The sequence below is a fragment of the Hemicordylus capensis genome, chromosome 6, assembly GCF_027244095.1.
Source record: "Hemicordylus capensis ecotype Gifberg chromosome 6, rHemCap1.1.pri, whole genome shotgun sequence".
NCBI classification, from domain to species: domain Eukaryota; kingdom Metazoa; phylum Chordata; class Lepidosauria; order Squamata; family Cordylidae; genus Hemicordylus; species Hemicordylus capensis.
The window spans coordinates 57,515,767-57,534,045 of record NC_069662.1 but is presented as its reverse complement, the minus strand read 5'-3'; the positions used below and the strand labels follow the sequence as shown (position 1 = coordinate 57,534,045).

Genomic DNA, 18,279 nt, shown 5'->3' with positions numbered 1-18,279 from the left:
GTGTGTGTGTGTGTGTGTGTGTGTGTGTGTGTAAAGATGCTTGACTTCCCAGTCAGTGTACACAGGATTGCAGTTTTATTATAAACGTATGTCAGCACAAAATCTCAGGTGGTGTGGTTGTGTTTTGAAATAAGGGTCAAGGCTTTCAAACTGAGTCACTTGGTGACAACCCACAGACTGGAAAAACTCCGAAAGAACCACATCCAAGCACTGGTTTGCAGGATTGTATGGATGTTTTAATTGTAAACCTCCCGGAGCCATTTTGGAAGGGCAGTATAAAAGTTGAATAAATACATAATAAATAAAAATGTTAAATTAATTTGCAGTGCTCTTTAAGGCTTGTTGTTTTACCATGGAAAACCTCTACTGTGAAAAGCCAATATACTAAAAATGCAGCATCGAATTTCAACAAGTTGCCTTCCCCATATTTTGCAAATTGTTTTGTTGGGTTTGAGAACAACTCCCCATCATTGGGTCCATATATCTTGGAGTGGATTCAGATGACAGTTTGTGTTGTCTCTTTAATGTTCTTCTGCAGCAGAGTCATGGGTCCAGGAGAAGGAGAGGAAGGCAGCGAGGGGCCCATTTTAAAATCTCATCCCTGGGCCCACTCCTACCTTGGTACGCCCCTGCCAATGCCTTCTTTCGGATTTCATCCTTCCATTTTAGTCCTACAGCGTTGCATGTGTGTCACAAATATATAGTTGTATTTTCCCATTCTAGGAGGGTTGCACAGGCTCTTTACGTTTTCAAAATGAACCTGCCAAGCTGAAGCATTTTACTGCTGAACAGTGTAATCTGGAAAGCACCCTGCTCCTATGCATGTCTACTCAGAAGTAAATCCCATGGGAGTTCAGTGCAACTAGCCTCCAGTTTAAATGTGCGTATGGTAACAGTCAAAATCTCTTGCTCAGCTGAAGGCCCCAGAAGAGAGCAGAGGCATCTGTCTGACTTGCATTGAGTTCCCCACTCTTCTCTGGGGCTGATGGAAGGGCAGAAGGAGCCTTCTTGGGGATTCTAGCCCTCAAAGCTAGTAGGAGAAGAGAAGGCAGCTCCAAGCAGCAGCATCCACTGTAGTGAGGCAAGAAGGGGGATCCAGCCAAAGAGGTCCTCCTTTCTCAAAAAGAGGCTCCATCTCCAGCCCTAGTACCTGAGGTCTGAGTCATTCTCCTTCTCCATCTCTCTTATGGAAAAACATTTTAAAAGCCCGGTTGGTTCAATAAAGCGGGATTGCACTCCTGAATTTAAGTAACATTTAAAATTCAGAAAGTGGTGCTTCCTTCCCAATTGCTTCTCCACAGCAGGCATTTCCCCCCATTTGTCATGTGGATGGGAATTGTAAATCTATATTGCTGCACAGAACTTCTAGCCTATGGCTTTATGAGGACCTGGTGCCTAAACGGCTGTTCTTTCTTTAAACATAAAAGCAAATGCCAAAAGACAATTTTCTGTGACTTTCGGCTTCAAGCAAAATCTGCAAAATGTATGGAAGATTCCTGGAAATTATCCAGACATGGCTTCATGCCACTGGGTATCTGAAGAGTGAATTTGCTTTGCAGCAGATTCGCAACAGTTTAATTTGGGGAATTAAATTGACCGTTCACAAAGGGTCAGCTCCTCTTTGCATTCCCTGCAGATCTTTTTCCTCTGTGTGTTCCCACAGCTTGCTCCTGGATTTTTTTCCCAACTAATCACCTCCCAGAGGAGAAGGCGAGAGACTTGTTGTTGTTGTTATTGTTGGTTTGTCAGTTGGTGTTCTGCAAGATTGACTAGTCAAAACAACAGAACACTAAACCCGAAGTATTATCTCAGCGAATGTTTCTGTGTGGATGTTCATAGAAACCACTCCCAATTTCAGGGGCTCATTTTTATCTTTATAGCATGCATAAGAACTGAAGGATCCTCTAGGATAACTTATTTGTGTGAACAAAATCAATGGGCTCTATTTTTCAGCGATTCCTTCCACACCACACACATGAATTATCCCAAAGTTTCATTTCTTGACTTGCAAAAATGAATGAGAATTTGGAGAGACGCTTGCCTGGGCTGACTTCTTGTCAATTCACATCTTGGGAGGGCTTAATTAGTACTAGGGCCCACTTAGAACCATTCCAAACTATGTGAAGCAAGAAAAAGCCCCTTTGAGCATGTGCAGAGTGCTGTTGCGGTCACAACCAAAATTCAGACTTATTAAAAAATTTAAATGAAGTACAAAATTTGGTTAGTAATTGGTTTCAATATCATCAGCTAAATGAAATTTATAAAAAGGATCTTAAAGTTGGATATGTGGATCAAATGTTGAGATTTGAGAAGGAGTTGTGTGAAAATGATGAAAGATGAGTCTCTAAGATGTATAAGTAACTAACTGGGCAAAGAGGAACCTTTTACCGTGGTGATTTTCTTTATTTAGCAGGGGGAGAGTAACTGGCCCTATCCACCCCCAGCACAGTACCTCCAGTGACTGTTGCTGGTGTCTATCTTGTGTTTTTTTAGAATGTGAGCCCTTTGGGGACAGGGAGCCATTTTATTTATTTATTATTTCTCTGTGTAAACCACCCTGAGCCATTTCTGGAAGGGCAGTAAAGAAATCAAATTATTTATTATTATTATTATTATTATTATTATTATTATTAAATAAGTAGCTTTTGGAGGAGACAAGAGATGAAGTGGTTAAAACGACTATGAAAAAACGGGCTCAAGATGTGGGTCATAATATAGATATGGCTGCTTGGGAAAAATTATGGAAAACTGATTTAAAGTTTACTGCATGTTAAACTTTTAAAGAAAATTATTATAAGGTGATGTATAGGTGGTATCTGACACCAAAAAAATTAGCATTAATGTATAAAAATGTTTCAAACAAATGTTGTAAATGTGGACAATGTGAAGGAACTTTTTTCCATATGTGGTAGTCATGCGGGAAGGCAAAGTTTGGGATATGATATATAATGAGTTGAAGAAAATTTTTAAAATGACATTTCCTAAGAGGCCAGAATCCTTCCTGCTGGGAATAACCCAAGGAGAGTTTTCCACAAGAAATTTAACATTTTTTAATGTATGCAACCATGGCGGCCAGGATAGTATATGCGCAGAAATCGAGACACTAAAATGCCCTCAAAAGGAGACTGGTTGATAAAAATTTTGGAATATGCTGAGTTGGCAAAGCTTACAGCACTTATAAGGGATGAAAATTTGGAATCTTTCAAAGAAGATTGGGAACCATTTTTACTTTACTTAAATAAATATTTTTCTAATATGGACTTTTCAGTAGGGTTTGAAATATAGTAATAACAGCAGGTTGGGTTTGGTAAAATCGAGTAGTAATGTGGAGTATCTATATTTTGAATTATTATAGCAATGGTTTATATGTATAGTTAACATGAACTGTGCAGATAGGTAAGCGGGAAGTCAATATTTACTTAATTGTAAGCTGTTGTAAAAGCCAATAAAAAATTAAAATGCAAAAGAACAATAACCAAAACCCAGACTTGAGTCCCGGCACCTCTAATTTTTGAAAATTAAGCTCTGAGTTTCCAACACACAGTGAAAAGCCGCCCTCTGCATTAACCATCCCCCACAAACGAACCTTGCACCAATCCTTTCTTTATAAGGGTCCCCACCACCACCACCATTTGCCAACACTGTTCTTTGAGCCCAGCCTGGAACAGATTTTCTAGGTTCACCAAACTTCTTTAACACAGCCAGAAGCAACTGCGATCTCCCCCTGCCCAAAGACTACTCGCGAAAGTTGTACTCCGTGCACCACAACTCTGCCTCCCCATCGCCAGCGAAAGCATGTGTGGCTGGCTCTATTTTACCCACACTCCATCCTAGGTTTACACTGCCAGAGCTGCATGATTGATCACAGGTAGTTTCTCACCCCTCCAGCCTTCTGTTTCCAGCCAACTTGCTGGGAAAAGGCAGGCTACGGGGTAGGGAGGAGGAAGGCAGTAGGGTTGTGCATTTTGTTTTGTTTTCTGTTTTGTTTTTGGCCCGAGGAAGGCAGCCTAGAAGAAGTACACAGCAAGCAGTACTTCCAGTGGCCAAAGCCCTTTGCTATATTTCTCTTATTACACATTGCAAAAGGGCACTGGCTCTCCATTTAGCCCATTTCAATAACAGCTTGGATTCTTCTCCAGCAAAGCTAGCCACAGTCGGGAAAACAGACAGACAATAAGGAACACAGCTATCAAATTCCCCTTCCTTGTGGAAGACCAGTGAGACAAGTTGCCAAGTAGCCACCTCTGTTGACTCTTGGCATTCCGCAAATCCACGCAGCAAACAGTTTTTTAACCCACCCACCCCCGAAAGTACTAGGTGTTGTTGTTTTTTTTAAAGCTGATTTATTGGCAATGGTCCCTCTGCACATTGTGGAGAAGCGTCAGGGCATACTAGAAATCCCCCCCCCCGCCGAAAAAGTTGCTGAAAATAGAGGATTATTTTACCCTAGACATAATTTGGGCTAAGCCAGAATGCGCAGCCCTAACTCGGGGAAAGCCAGAATCGTGTTTGAATTGGTCCCTGATAGCCCACCGCGATTTTGGGGTAAATCCAGCTGATATGTGAATTCGGACCCTCCATTCTGGAGGAGATGCGAGCTAAAAGTCATGTGTGTGAAAGTCCCTGGTGTGAAAGTTCCTGTGCCAATACAGGAACTAGCAAAACCACCACAAGCCATAGAATGAGTTGTCACCTTTTTCCTGGCATAGCTCTTGTGCCTGGCAACTGTGTAACCTGTTGAGCAGGCATTCAGGAGATGCACTTGTATTCTCTTAGCTTCAAGATACAATTAATGGCTTCCCCATTTGAACAGTTTGCCTGTCATTCAGCTGCTAACCTTAATCAAATGTGGGACTTCAGCACTCGGCATAGATCTTTGTGCCCTCCCTCTGGCTAGTAGAAGCAGAAGGAATTATGCAAACATGGAAAGACATGCCAAACTGATTCATGTACATAATTTATTCCTGTTGCAGGATTTAGCCTTACTTAGCACATAATTTGGATTTGATCTTTCTAAATGTGTAGCCAGTACTCTGTTCTCGATACAAGCGGTTCATAGCTAAGGCTATCTCTTTTCGACCACTAACACAATCTTGGCCATGATATGAACCACTGCAGGGCAAATTTGTGCAGTGTCGCTGAGCCAATACAGTCAGGCTCATAACAGCCAAACAGTCTTGGATAAATGATACCAAGTTGGGAAACCATTTGAGACCCTAATACTCTTCTGCAAGCTCCACATAACTTTGGCTCTTCTCTGTTTGTCAGAGTTCCCGGAGCTCCACCAGGTCCACCAAGCCCATCACCGGTAGAACAACCGCCTTCAAGAAGGCCCAGCTCAAGAAAAATGTAAGTAACGGTTGTATTCTGTCCAATGAGTCTATTCTCACGATGGGGGTAAACGGGGCTAAAGGAGCCCAGCCCAGTTTTCTATCATCGTGAGAACCACCAGGCTTGCGGGCAAGCCCAGTGATTCTCTGGCAGCTAGGCCGCCAAAGAAGCCCTCTCCTTAACCCAGGTTAGTGGAGTGAGTGCTCCGCTAACCTGGGTTTTCTGATCGTATGCCACCATGGCAAGGCACTCCACCATGGCAACACACAAGGAGACCTTGGCCAGCAGGCTCAAACAAGGCTCCTGGTCCCGGAGGTTTCTCCAGGATGCCCCACACTCTTGCGTGGGGCATCCTGTGGCTTCTGAGGGGCCGCCAATGTCCACCACCCCAACCAGAGCCAGTAATTGTGTGGGCGGCCAAACGGCCGCCCAGGGACGGCTTGTTGATCATCTGCAGGGAGGTGTAAGTTAACCCGCTCTCCCCGCAGACCTGCTGGAAGCTCTTCTCACTGATTGTGAGAAGAGCTTCAATATCTGTTATGTTTGTTGTTTAGAAGTTTGTCCCAGTGGGGATCCTGTAGAGATTTTGTGGGGTGGAGTCAGAAAGGAAAAGGGTGGGGAAGGAGAAGGAGAAGGAGAAAATGGAGTTATTTCTGAATAAATGGTTTTATGTATGTATGTATATATGTATCAAACCTTTGTCTCTGGGGGGTTAACATAAAACAATTAAAACACATATAAAAAGTTAAAACAATTCAACAATTTAAAATCAACCATAAAATTAAAACAGGCAGTTTTTAAAAGCTGGGAAAACTTGGGTGAAAAGGTGAGTTTTCAGATGTTTTTTAAAAATTGCCAGAGATGGGGAGGATCGTATATCAACAGGGAGCACATTCCACCATCTCAGGGTAGTAACCGAGAAGGCCCATCACTGTGTAGCCACTAGATGAGTTGGCAGCAACTGGAGACGGACTTCCTCAGATGACCTCATTGGCCAGTGTGGCTCATAGTGAAGAAGACGCTCTCTTAAACACCAAGGGCCTAAGCCGTTTAGGGTTTTACAAGTTATAAGTACTGTAGCACTTTGTGTTTTACCTGGAAAGCAATTGGCAACCAGTGAAGCTCCATCAGCAAAGAAGTAATGTGGTCTCTCCGAGATGACCCACAGACTAACCTGGCTGCCGTATTCTGAACCAACTGAAGTTTCTGGACTACGTACAAAGGCAGTCCAACATAGAGCGCATTACAAAAGTCAAGTCTGGAGGTTACCAACAAATGTACCACTATTTTGAGGTCATTGATCTCAAGAAACGGGCACAGCTGGAGTATCAACCAAAGCTGATGGAAAGCACCACTGGCCACCGCCTCAACCTGAGCAACCAAGGAGAGCTGTGGATCCAGAAGTACTCCCAGAGTAATGTCTGCGAGCCATGCAAAAAACCAAGTGTGCCTTAATATGCACAGCAGTAATTCCCAACCAATGTTTATTTGACGTATTTATTTGATATATTTTATAGTGCCCAAACATATGTCTCAAGGCAGTTTGCAAAAGGGTTAAAGTACAAAAATTAAAACATTAATAAGCATGTGCATTTTGAGCATTTTTCTAAAGGCTACCAGAAATGTTGACGCTCTTGTTTCGACAGGGAGTGCATTCCAAAGTTTTGGGGTGGCCACAGAGGGGGCCGAACTCTGAGTTGCCACCGGACACGCCGGTGTCAGTTGTGGGCCGACCTCCACAGATGATCTTAATGAGCGGTGGGGCTCTTGAAGTAGAAGGAATAATGTGCCACAAGGAATAAGCTCATGAGAATAATTACAGCTCCTGAAGCCCCAAGTGCTTCTCTGCAGAGAATCTGTTGCACTCCTACATGACTCACTGCTCGGGCACTGCCTCTGGGGAGGGGAGACCCCACTGAGGGCAGGCGATCCTGTCATGTTGGAGCTGTGTCACTCCCAGTGCAGTGGCATAGAAGAACTCCCCAGCCTGAGAGGGGCTGCCTGCTTGTTGCATCTCCGCAAGTCACCACTCTGAGCTTCCAGTCAGCAGGCTCCCCTAGCCACTAGCGTCATGATACAGGCAGTGGCCCATGGCCATATTTTTTGATGCCTCTCACTGCCACTGCAGCTAACCTCTGCCTGCCCGCCTGGCTGCCACCCTCTCTCCCTCCCTGCCTCCCTCCACAGCTTCCCACCCACTTGACCACCTGCCTGCCTCTGTCCCTGTGGCTGCTGGCAGCAAAGAGCCAGCATGTGGGCAAATGATGGCGCATGTCACTGAGCTGTGATGTCATTTGCCCATGCGCCAGCCTTTTGCTGCTGATGGTGACGGAGAGAGAGAGAAAGAGAGAGAGGCAAGAGGGAGAGAGAGAGGCAGGTAGCGCGTGGCTTCCCTACCCCTGGTCCCACTGAGTGACGTGTTTTTGCTCCACACAGTCGCCCCGTGGTAGATCTGCCCCAGCCCCCAACTCAGTGGCTCATGGAGAACACCACATGGTGTGGGATCCCTTGAGGGCAGGTGGCTATTACGCTTCCACATTCTAAAAGTAAGCCTTTGCAGACCTAGGAAGAAAGTGTGCCTCTCATTTTATATCAGGGGGGAAAGCATGCCTTCACTACTAGAGGTTTGGGGAACATCAATCCATGGGAAGATTCATGCCTTCCTTCCATTCAGCCTTTGGTTTCACCGATAACACAAGAAACCCTGAACAACTTAGAAATAGGTACACACAGCATAATACAAAGAATCAAAAAGCTGAACTATGAAAAATGTAAGTTCAGTTCCAGTTCAGGTTCTTCAGTTATTTTTTAACTCGTCCATTCAGGAACTAACTGTAAATACTGAGCACCAAGCTACACATGACATTAAACCTGGCATTAGTAGACAGCCTTAACCTGGAAGGCGCTTTCCAGATTAGACCCTGCAACAAGGTCAGGACGTATCTCTGAAGTGTGCTTCCACACTTCCTGTGTTGTGACACCGCAGTCCCTACGCTGACAGCAGGGTGCCGTTCATATGTCAGATGCCTCGCTTTCAATGTAATCACTGTGATTTAGTACTATGATGTTGTATATCCGGCGTAAAGAAGTTGCTGTTTTTGGGGGTTATTAGTCACCTGAAGTGGCTCAGCGGGGAAATACTTGACTAACAAGCAGAAGGTTGCTGGTGCAAATCCCCGCTGGTACTATATCTGGCAGCAGCAATATAGGAAGATGCTAAAAGGCCATCATCTCACACTGTGTGGGAGGAAGCAATGGTAAACCCATCCTGTATTTTACCAAAAGAAAACCACAGGATTCTGTGAGTGCCAGAAGTCCAAATTGACTTGATGGCACACTTTACTTTACTTTACTTTACGTTTCGTGAGACTGCTCCCCATGCTGTTTACGTTTTGAATGCGATTTGCCTGAAGGGAAGCATTTTGCTGCAGGAAAGCGCCGAAATGGTTCCTTTGGAAATCACCACTTTGGGGGCAAATGGCCACTTTGGTGTGGTGGGGAGAATTTTCACATGGATAGAGCACAGGAGGAAAGTCTTGACTCTGCCCCTCGCTGCACAGCACCTTCCCAGATTGGGGCCCCCTGTGACTGATAGTTTAAAAGGTCTGCTTCCAGGTTGCACCTGTCTTCTAACCATGGATCTCATGTCATGTGCAGTTTGGCCATCATTTGGTCACCAGGGCGGTTCCAGATTGTGAGCCTTACACCGCAAAAAGCGGTGTAAACTGCAACGTTTTGTGGCCCCAAATTCAAACCACATTAGAGAGACATTATAAGGGGGCAAGCCTCCAACAACGGGCAGATACAGCTGTGTGTGTGTGTGTGTGTGTGTGTGTGTGTGTGTGTGTGTGTGTGCAATGCAGATGCAACATTATAGAGCTGTGACACAGCAATAAAATCCAAAAGGCGGTGTCGGATATATGAAAGGCATCTTCCTTACAACACAGGGGCTGTGATGTCAAAACACAGGCAGTACAGAAGCACACTTAAGGGACCCATTGTGACACTCTGATAGCGTGCAATCTGGAAAGCGCCCTGTCCACACACTTTGAAACAGTTATACATTTCAAGCATAATGACAGCAAACTCTTTTGCTTGCAGAATAACAGTACAGTATGAGTGCCCTGCCCTTCGCCGGCCAGATGTCACTTCCCCTGCCTGCCACTCCTGGCTCCCTTCCTGTCTCCATGACCTTCTTCGCTCTTCCCCATTGGGGATGGGATTTTAAACTGCAGGTTCAGCAGTGAGGAGGGTGAAAAGGGAGCTTGTTCCTCCCACACAGCTGATCTGCAGTTCAAAATCCATCCGCATGGCAGTGACGAGGAATGGGTGCATGAAAGAGGCAGCTCTGGCCTTGTCCCCTGATGCTGCTGCCAGTGTCAAGGGTGTGGCCAGCAGCGCATGGACCTCACCTCGGGCAGCATCAGCACTGGAGCTGACACTGTATATCTAGCGCTACAGCTGAGTGACTGTGAAAAAGCTGCTGTCTTTGAGAAGTAATTGCAATGTGGTGACCAAATGACTAGGGAGGAGAAGAATGCAGCCTCGAACCCCATTCATTTCTCTGACTTCTGCTTCTCTTGCTTTGACAGGTCACAAATGACTGCACCGTCCCCTGCTAGAAAGCCCAGTTCCAAGACACTGTGAGTAATTGCAGAGTTCCTTATTATAGGCTGTTACTTCTTCCCTTTCAACTAGTCATTTGGGACTACTCAGTGTAGTGACCTACACTTATTGGCAGATCCATTGACAGGACATTTCACTGGCTCAAAATATTATATTGTGCAAAGTATGTAAAGCGTTGCTCCCAAGCTAAAATTTGATGCTCCCGATCTAAAAACCTAGTGTAGAATACTATGTGCATTCATGTCACTTGGAGGAGAGCTGGTCTTGCGGTAGCGAGCAGGGTCTGGCCTGGTTTGGATTTGGATGGGTGACTACATGTGTGCGCTGCCTGGTATAGGGGAGGGGGCCATAGCTCAGTGATAGAGCATCTGCTTGCATGCAGAAGGTCCCAGGTTCCCTCCCTGGCATCTCCAGGTAGGGCTGGGAGAGATTCCGACCAGAAACCTGCGAGTTGCTGCCAGTCAGTGTAGAAAATACTGAACTAGATGGACCAATGGTCTGACTCAGTGGGAGGCAGCTTCCTATGTTGCTATGTAACTAAGTTTAGGCCTCTCTTGAAAAGGGAGGAGAGAGCGCAGTGGGAAGGCACCGCAGCCAATTGAATTGAAAATAGTGACTGACATCCAGAGCAGCAAGAGGTTGCTCCAGGGGCGTAGCTAGGGGATAGGGGTCCTGTGTTCATCCCTCTTTCTGGCGGCCCTCCAGATTGAGGGAGATAATGAAGAAAATAGGGAGGGATGGAGCTGGAGGGTTCTCAGGAGCTGGGGGCCCGTGCTCTTTGAACCCTTTCGCTCAATTATAGCTATGCTCCTGGGCTGCTCCTAATTCATCCAGAATCTTCCCAAGCAGCAGAGTGTGCATGCAGCAGGAGGGAGGAGCAATGTTCACTGTCTTCCCTGCCTCTGTTAGTATCCTTTGCCTTCCAAAACTATGTCCTTGAGGGATTTTTGGAAGGTAAAGAGCACTTATGGGGACAGGAAAGAGCAGCAAAAATTGGCAGCTATTCTGGTTGCTACTCTGGATATCAGCCAGTAATAAATGTAAGATGATGATGATGATGATGATGATGATGATGATGATGATGAACAACTTTGTTAGCTACCCCATAACAAATTGTTCTCTGGGTGGTCCACAACATGAAATTAAAACATGAAATTAAAACACATGACACATTAAATCATAATTGACCAAAAAATAAGGGAGACCGCCTGTCCTCCTCCCACTGCCCATCATCCTCTCACTCTCCTGACATACGTTCCTTCCTCCCGCCCTTGCATGTGACACCCCCTCTGGGCCCGCCATTGGTCATGGCTGCAGCAGGGGCAGAGCTTGCCACATCCCCACGCATCCCCTCTACAGGAATTAATTATATAGATAACACATTAAATCATAACAGACCAAAAAGGGGGTGGGGGAGAGAAAATACAAAATACAATACAAAGCAAAATACAATACAACGCAACTCTTTTAAAATCCGTTTAAAAAATCAAATTTGAAAATCATAATTTAAAAGGCTGGACTAAACAAAAAGGTCTTTACTTGGCATCTAAAAAAAAAATGATGAAGCCAGGCGAAGCTCACTCGGGAGGCTATTCCATAAATGGGGTGTAACCACCAAGAAGGCCCTCTCCCTAGTAGCCACCCGCCTCACCTCGTTTGGCAGGAGCATTCAGAAGAGGGCCTTTGAAGAAGCTCTTAAGGTCCGGGTTGGGACATAGGGAGCAAGGCACTCTCTCAGGCAACCCGACCCCAAGCCATTTAGAGCTTTAAAGGTTAAAACCAGCACTTTGAATTGGGCCTGGAAACGGACTGGGAGCCAGTGCAGCTGATGAAGCACTGGCGTAATGTGCTGAAAACGTCTAGTCGTAGTTAATAATCTTGCAGCCCTATTTTGTACCAGCTGTAGTTTCTGGACCATTTTAAAAAGCAACCCTACATACAATGCATTGTAATTATCTAAGCGAGAGGTTACCAGATACAGATAGAACATTAAAAAGTTCTACTGGAGCAGGTGAAAGATTCATCTAGTCTAGCATGCTGTACCCATGACTGGCTAGACCACAAACAGAGCATGAAACCAATAATGTTTGCCCAGTGTTTGTCCCTAATATCAAGTATGCAGAGATATACTGCCTCTGTATGTGGAAGTTCAATTGAGCTATCTTGATAGAGCTGTCAGTGGGCCTCTGATCCATGAATCTGTATCCTCTCCTTTCAAACTCATCCAAGCCTGTGGCCATCGCCACATCTTGTGACAATGAATTCCATGAGAATATGCATTGCATGATGAAGGATGTTCTTTGGTTTGTCCTGAAGCTACTGTCAATATACTCCTAGATGCCTCTGATCAGTGGTGCGCTCTTACCCCTGAACTTTGGGGCCGAAGTCCAGGGCCTCCACCAGTGTTCTTTCTAACAGAGATTCCCAGATGTTGTTGACTACAGCTCCCAGAATCCTCAGCCAAAGGCCATTGCAGCCAAAGGCCATTGCTGGGTGTTGTAGTGAACAATATCTGGAAATCCCTGCTAGAGGAAACACTGGCCTCCACACCCCTTGGGGGCCCCCACATCCTTTTTAGGCTGTCCTGGGTGGTGTGGTCACCCCTGGCCCTCACTGCACCAGGCACTCAAGTGTAACTGTGACCTGTGCCAGGTGCTTTAGAGACAGAGGAGGGAGTGGGAAAAGAAATATGTGGGATGGGAATACGTTCAACTTGTGTGTTGAAAAGTTTCTGCTAGTGCATATCTGCATAAATATATCTGTTTTATATTCTTACATTCCTGTAAGTTCAATTGCTGTTTGTGCCCTCAAGAATCCACGTATTAAAAATATTGTGTGTGTCACAGTGTGTGTATGTGTATGTGTGTGTGTAGGGGGATGATGCTTAACTTGTGGGGCAGGGGCTTCAGTAACCTTTGTGTCCAGGCTCCAAAATTACATAGGTGCACCGCTGCCTCTGACAGAGCACAGACTGTTTGGAGCAAAGGTGTATATGGTTGCTTTGTGTAGTGCTGTAAGCAAATGTGCTCAGGCTGGCCTAGATGCAGCAGATTCTCTATAATGTCTGCTTTCATTCTGTTAGGTCTGCACATCCGTCCCACTTTGCACCTCAATCCGCACCTCCATCTGTACCTCCATCAATGCCCATGTATATGTCTCCGTCCGTACCTCCATCCTTACCTCCATCTGTACCTCCATACATAACTCCGTACGCCCCTCCATCTGCAACTCCATCTGTACATCCATACGTACCCCCATCAGTATCTCCATCCATCCATCAATCCGTACCTCCATCCGAACTTCAGTCTGTACCTCCATCCGAATATCAGTCCGTACCTCCGTCTGCACCTCACTCCGCACGTCCGTCTGTACATCAGTCCGCACCTCCGTCCGCACCTCCCTCTGCACCTCACTCCGCACCTCACTCCGCACGTCCGTCTGTACCTGCATCTGTGGAAGGAGCTCCGCACACACCATCACCAAAATCATCATTGACAAAGCCCCCCAGTGAAGCTTCAAAACGAGGGTAAGTACATGTAGAGGAATCTGGGCCTGCTTCTTCCTCTCATTATTCTGGTCATCTTAGAGCTGGTCTTTAAGACAGCCTAGTACAAAGTAGGATTGTCAGAAACATTTTTTTAAAGGTAGCTAATTTGCACAACCTTTTACTTATGCCAGTTTGCTCTACCCTACATCCACTATCTACTCCACCTTTGAGCAGACTTAATATAGGATGCTCTGCATGCATTGCAATAGACTTAGGCATAAAACAATAACAAATGAATCCGTTCCCACTAAGACATAGTCAAAGAAGAAATAGAATCTCTGCTTGTTAAAGATGGGCCAGAGAAAGTTGTTTTGAGTACCTCACCCACTCCCAGTCTCTGTCCAGGCTGTAGGAAGGCTGGCAGCAACTCTGGACAGGAAGGTGCCTGCCCTTTTCCTGCCAATGCTGCCAGGCCTGTCCCCGTGCGACCCGACGATGTCTCCTCTGTCAGCACCGGGTCTCCCCCCACACATACTGCTACTGCCACTGCCTCCTCCTCTGATGCCAGGCTTGTCTCCGGCTGTGCCATCCCCTGCCGGCCATACCCCTTCCACCCTGTGTCAGTACACCAATGCAGGAGGCGTTTCTGGGGCTGAGCAAGATGTATGGTGCATCCAACTGGAGAACGCTTTCTGTGTTGACCCAGCTGGGGGCTTCTCTCTCTTGCTTGCCAAGGAGAGGAAGGAAGAACCCTACTGGGCCGGCACAGAAAGCACTCACTGATTGAATGGGCCATGTCACAACAGGAAAGAAGATAGATGCAGCATCAGGTAGCAGTAGGTGGGGAGGATGCCCTGGGGCACCCTGGTGGGGTCCACGGCCCAGGTACAGTCCCCCCCCCCGTGCTACTCCATTATCCCTACTCACCTGGTCTCTGTGATGGAATTCTCAAACAAAATTTATGGGGTGGAATCCAGAGTTGCATTTCTAGCACCTGAACAGCCTTTGGTTTTTTCAGACCTGAGGACCAGATCCAGGAAGGGAAGAGAACAAGCCTGATTGCCACAAATTGTTCTTAAGTTTTGCTTTTCACTCTCTTTAACAGATCGACGGCAGAAGGTGGCGCTAGCAGAGAGTCAAAGAAAGCGTGAGTAGCTGCAAAGTCCAAACCTTTGCTGTTTCTTCTTCCCTCTAGTGTTGATCTGCTGCAAGATTGTGATCTTAAGAAGACATCTGCTTTTGAAAAACATTTTTCTGACATGTGTTTAGTTATTAAGGGAAACGGGAGCACACACAGCTCCCAAACCTGGGCAGGACAAGTCTCCTGCTCTAATTAGAATTGTATAAACCAGCCCACTATGAGGAATTAAGGTTTTGCAACCATTTTAGTCTGTAGGAGACCAGGTTTAGAGTGGGAATGCTGCAAGACACCTTGTATGTGTACCTGCAATCCTGTAAAAGACATGTGAGAGCCAGAATTGGGCTGTGCTGGCAAACCACAAAGCAAGGTTTGAAGGTTATGGAAAAGCAAGAACTACCAAAAGAGCCAGAAGCTCAAAGGACCTAGAACGGCTTGGTAGGCTAGGTAAGAGCCACAGTCTCCCTGTTGAAAAGAGGTATGTCTATATGGAAAGGTGCATCCTGATCCTATCCGTCAGTTGTGAAAACCAGCCCACAGTTTCTAGTTTGCCATAGTAATGGCAACAAAGAAATGTTTTCCAGATTCACTGGGGGGAAATCCAATTTACTGAGTGCATTTTAATTTAATTATTTAATCTACTTTATTTTTTCAGAAGTTGGGGTGCAGGAAGCGAAGCTGGAGGAAGCAAAGCTGGAGGAAGTGAAGGTGGAGGAAGCGCAACTGAAGGGGGAGGAAGCGCAACGGAAGAAGATTGACCTTTGTTCTCTTGTAAATAATGTTATATTATCTGTAGAGCTCTGTACAAAGTTCTGTTGTTATTATTACTATAATCATAATACTATTATTATTATTATTATTATTAAATACATAACTCGAAAAGACACGCCTCTTCTTCTTCTCCATGTTGACATCAGATGTGGGGGGCGTATTGGGGCCTCTCTCACGGCCCCTGATTGGTCAGTGGCCCGGGTTCTTTGAACCTGTTGGCCCAATTGTGGCTCCGCCCCTGCTCTTGCTGCTCTGGATGTCAGTCACTGTTTTCAGTTCAATTGGGCTGCGGTGCCTTCCCACTGCGCCCTTTCCTCCCACTTAAAGAGAGGCCTAAACATAGTTACATAGCAACATAGGAAGCTGCCTCCCACTGAGTCAGACCATTAGTCCACTCGTTCAGTATTTTCTACACTGACTGGCAGCAACTCTCAGCTTTCTGGTTGGAATCTCTCCCAGCCCTACCTGGAGATACCAGGGAGGGAACCTGGGACCTTCTGCATGCAAGCAGATGCTCTATCACTGAGCTATGGCCCCCTCCCCTATACTAGGCAGCGCACACATGTAGTCACCCATCCAAATCCAAACCAGGCAAGACCTTGCTCGCTACCGCAAGACCAGCTCTCCTCCAAGTGACATTAATGCACATAGTATTCTACACTAGGTTTTTAGATCAGGAGCATCAAATTTTAGGTTGGGAGCATAATAATAAGGAACTCTGCAATTACTCACAGTGTCTTGGAACTGGGCTTTCTAGCAGGGGACGGTGCAGTCATTTGTGACCTGTCAAAGCAAGAGAAGCAGAAGTCAGAGAAATGAATGGGGTTCAAGGCTGCATTCTTCTCCTCCCTAGTCATTTGGTCATCACATTGCAATTACTTCTCAAAGACAGCAGCTTTTTCACAGTCACTCAGCTGTAGCGCTAGATATACAGTGTCAGCTCCAGTGCTGATGCTGCCCGAGGTGAGGTCCATGCGCGGCTGGCCACACCCTTGACACTGGCAGCAGGATCAGGGGACAAGGCCAGAGCTGCCTCTTTCATGCACCCATTCCTCGTCACTGCCATGCGGATGGATTTTGAACTGCAGATCAGCTGTGTGGGAGGAACAAGCTCCCTTTTCACCCTCCTCACTGCTGAACCTGCAGTTTAAAATCCCATCCCCAATGGGGAAGAGCGAAGAAGGTCACGGAGACAGGAAGGGAGGGTGGCAGGGAGCCAGGAGTGGCAGGCAGGTGACATGACATCTGGCCGGTGAAGGGCAGGTCACTCAAGCAATACTGTTATTCTGTAAGCAAAAGAGTTTGCTGTCATTATGCTTGAAAATGTATAACTGATTCAAAGTGTGTGGACAGGGCGCTTTCCAGATTGCACGCTATCACAGTGTCACAATGGGTCCCTTAAGTGTGCTTCTGTACTGCCTGTGTTTTGACATCACAGCCCCTGTGTTGTAAGGAAGATGCCTTTCATATATCCGACACTGCCTTTTTGATTTAATTGCTGTGTCACAGCTCTATAATGTTGCATCTGCATTGCGCACACACACACACACACAGAGCTGTATCTGCCCGTTGTAGGAGGCTTGCCCCCTTATAACGGCTCCCTAATGTGGTTTGAATTTGGGGCCACAAAACGTTGCAGTTTACACCGCTTTTTGCGGTGTAAGGCTCACAATCTGGAAAACGCCCTGGTGACCAAATGATGGCCAAACTGCACGTGACATGAGATCCATGGTTAGAAGACAGGTGCAACCTGGAAGCAGATCCTTTTAACTAAAATGTATAAACTGTTGCTTCTGGAGGAGACAAGAGAGGAAGTGGTTAAAACGACTATGATAAAGTGGGCTCAAGATTTGGGCATAATATAGAAATGGCAGCCTGGGAAAAGTTATGGAAAAATGATTTAAAATTCACTGCATGTTATACTATAAAAGAAAACTATTATAAAATGATGTATAGATGGTACTTGACACCAAAAAAATTGGCATTAATGTACAAAAATGTTTCAAACAAATGTTGGAAGTGTGGACACTCTGAAGGCACTTTTTTTCATATGTGGTGAACCTGTGGGAAGGCCAAGGCCTATTGGGATATGATATATAATGAGTTAAAGAAAATATTTAAAATGTCCTAAGAAGCCAGAATCCTTCCTGCTGGGAATAACACAAGGAGTAATCTCTACAAATAACTTAACATTCTTCATGTATGCTTCCACGGCGGCCAGAATAATATATGCACAGAAATGGAAGAGTAATGAATTGCCTTCAAAAGAAGATTGGCTGATAAAAATTTTGGAATATGCGGAGATGGCAAAACTTACAACACTGATAAGAAACCAAAACTTAGAATGTTTTAAAGAAGATTGGAAACCATTGTTGTTGTATCTAAAAAAAAATATTTTCCTACTATGGATCTTACAGCAGGTTTTGGAACGTTTTGAAAAAATGCAGGTTGGGTAGATTAACTGTGTTTGTAAGGGTCTAAATTTATGTTTTGAATTATTAATATAGCAAGGGTAAATTTTATAGCTGATGTTTCACGAAGAGAGGTGTGCGGGAAGTCCAGTTTCGTTTATTCTGTTTGTTATGAATGATAATAATACTATTGTTAAAATAAATAAAAATTGATTTGGGGGGGGGAAAAGAGATGACGTCCTTTCAGCATCTTCCTATATTGCTGCTGCCCAATATAGTACCTGCGGGGATTCGAACCAGCAACCTTCTGCTTGTTAGTCAAGCATTTCCCCGCTGCGCCACTTCAGGTGACTAACAAGCCCTCAAAACAGCAACTTCTTTACGCCGGATATACAACATCATAGTACTAAATCACAGTGATTACATTCAAAGCGAGGCATCCGACATATGAACGGCATCACAGCACAGGAAGTGTGGAAGCACACTTCAGAGATACGTCCTGACCTTGTTGCAGG

General features: G+C 45.5%; 1 protein-coding gene across 8 annotated transcripts in view; it reads left to right on the top strand.

The window, feature by feature from the left end:
- LOC128332031 (uncharacterized) overlaps positions 1–15,464 on the top strand; it is a 59,003-nt gene extending 43,539 nt beyond the window's left edge. For 6 of the 8 annotated variants that reach the window (XM_053266222.1, XM_053266219.1, XM_053266221.1 and 3 more), the window contains 5 exons: positions 5,269–5,349; positions 9,924–9,974; positions 13,040–13,483; positions 14,550–14,591; positions 15,238–15,464. In XM_053266222.1, coding sequence (XP_053122197.1) covers positions 5,269–5,349; positions 9,924–9,974; positions 13,040–13,483; positions 14,550–14,591; positions 15,238–15,340 — 721 coding nt within the window. In that variant the 3' untranslated portion in view covers positions 15,341–15,464. The remainder of the gene's footprint in view (positions 1–5,268; positions 5,350–9,923; positions 9,975–13,039; positions 13,484–14,549; positions 14,592–15,237) is intronic. The other 2 variants (XM_053266217.1, XM_053266218.1) reach the window with 2 other exon arrangements.
- The last annotated feature ends 2,815 nt before the right edge of the window (positions 15,465–18,279 follow it).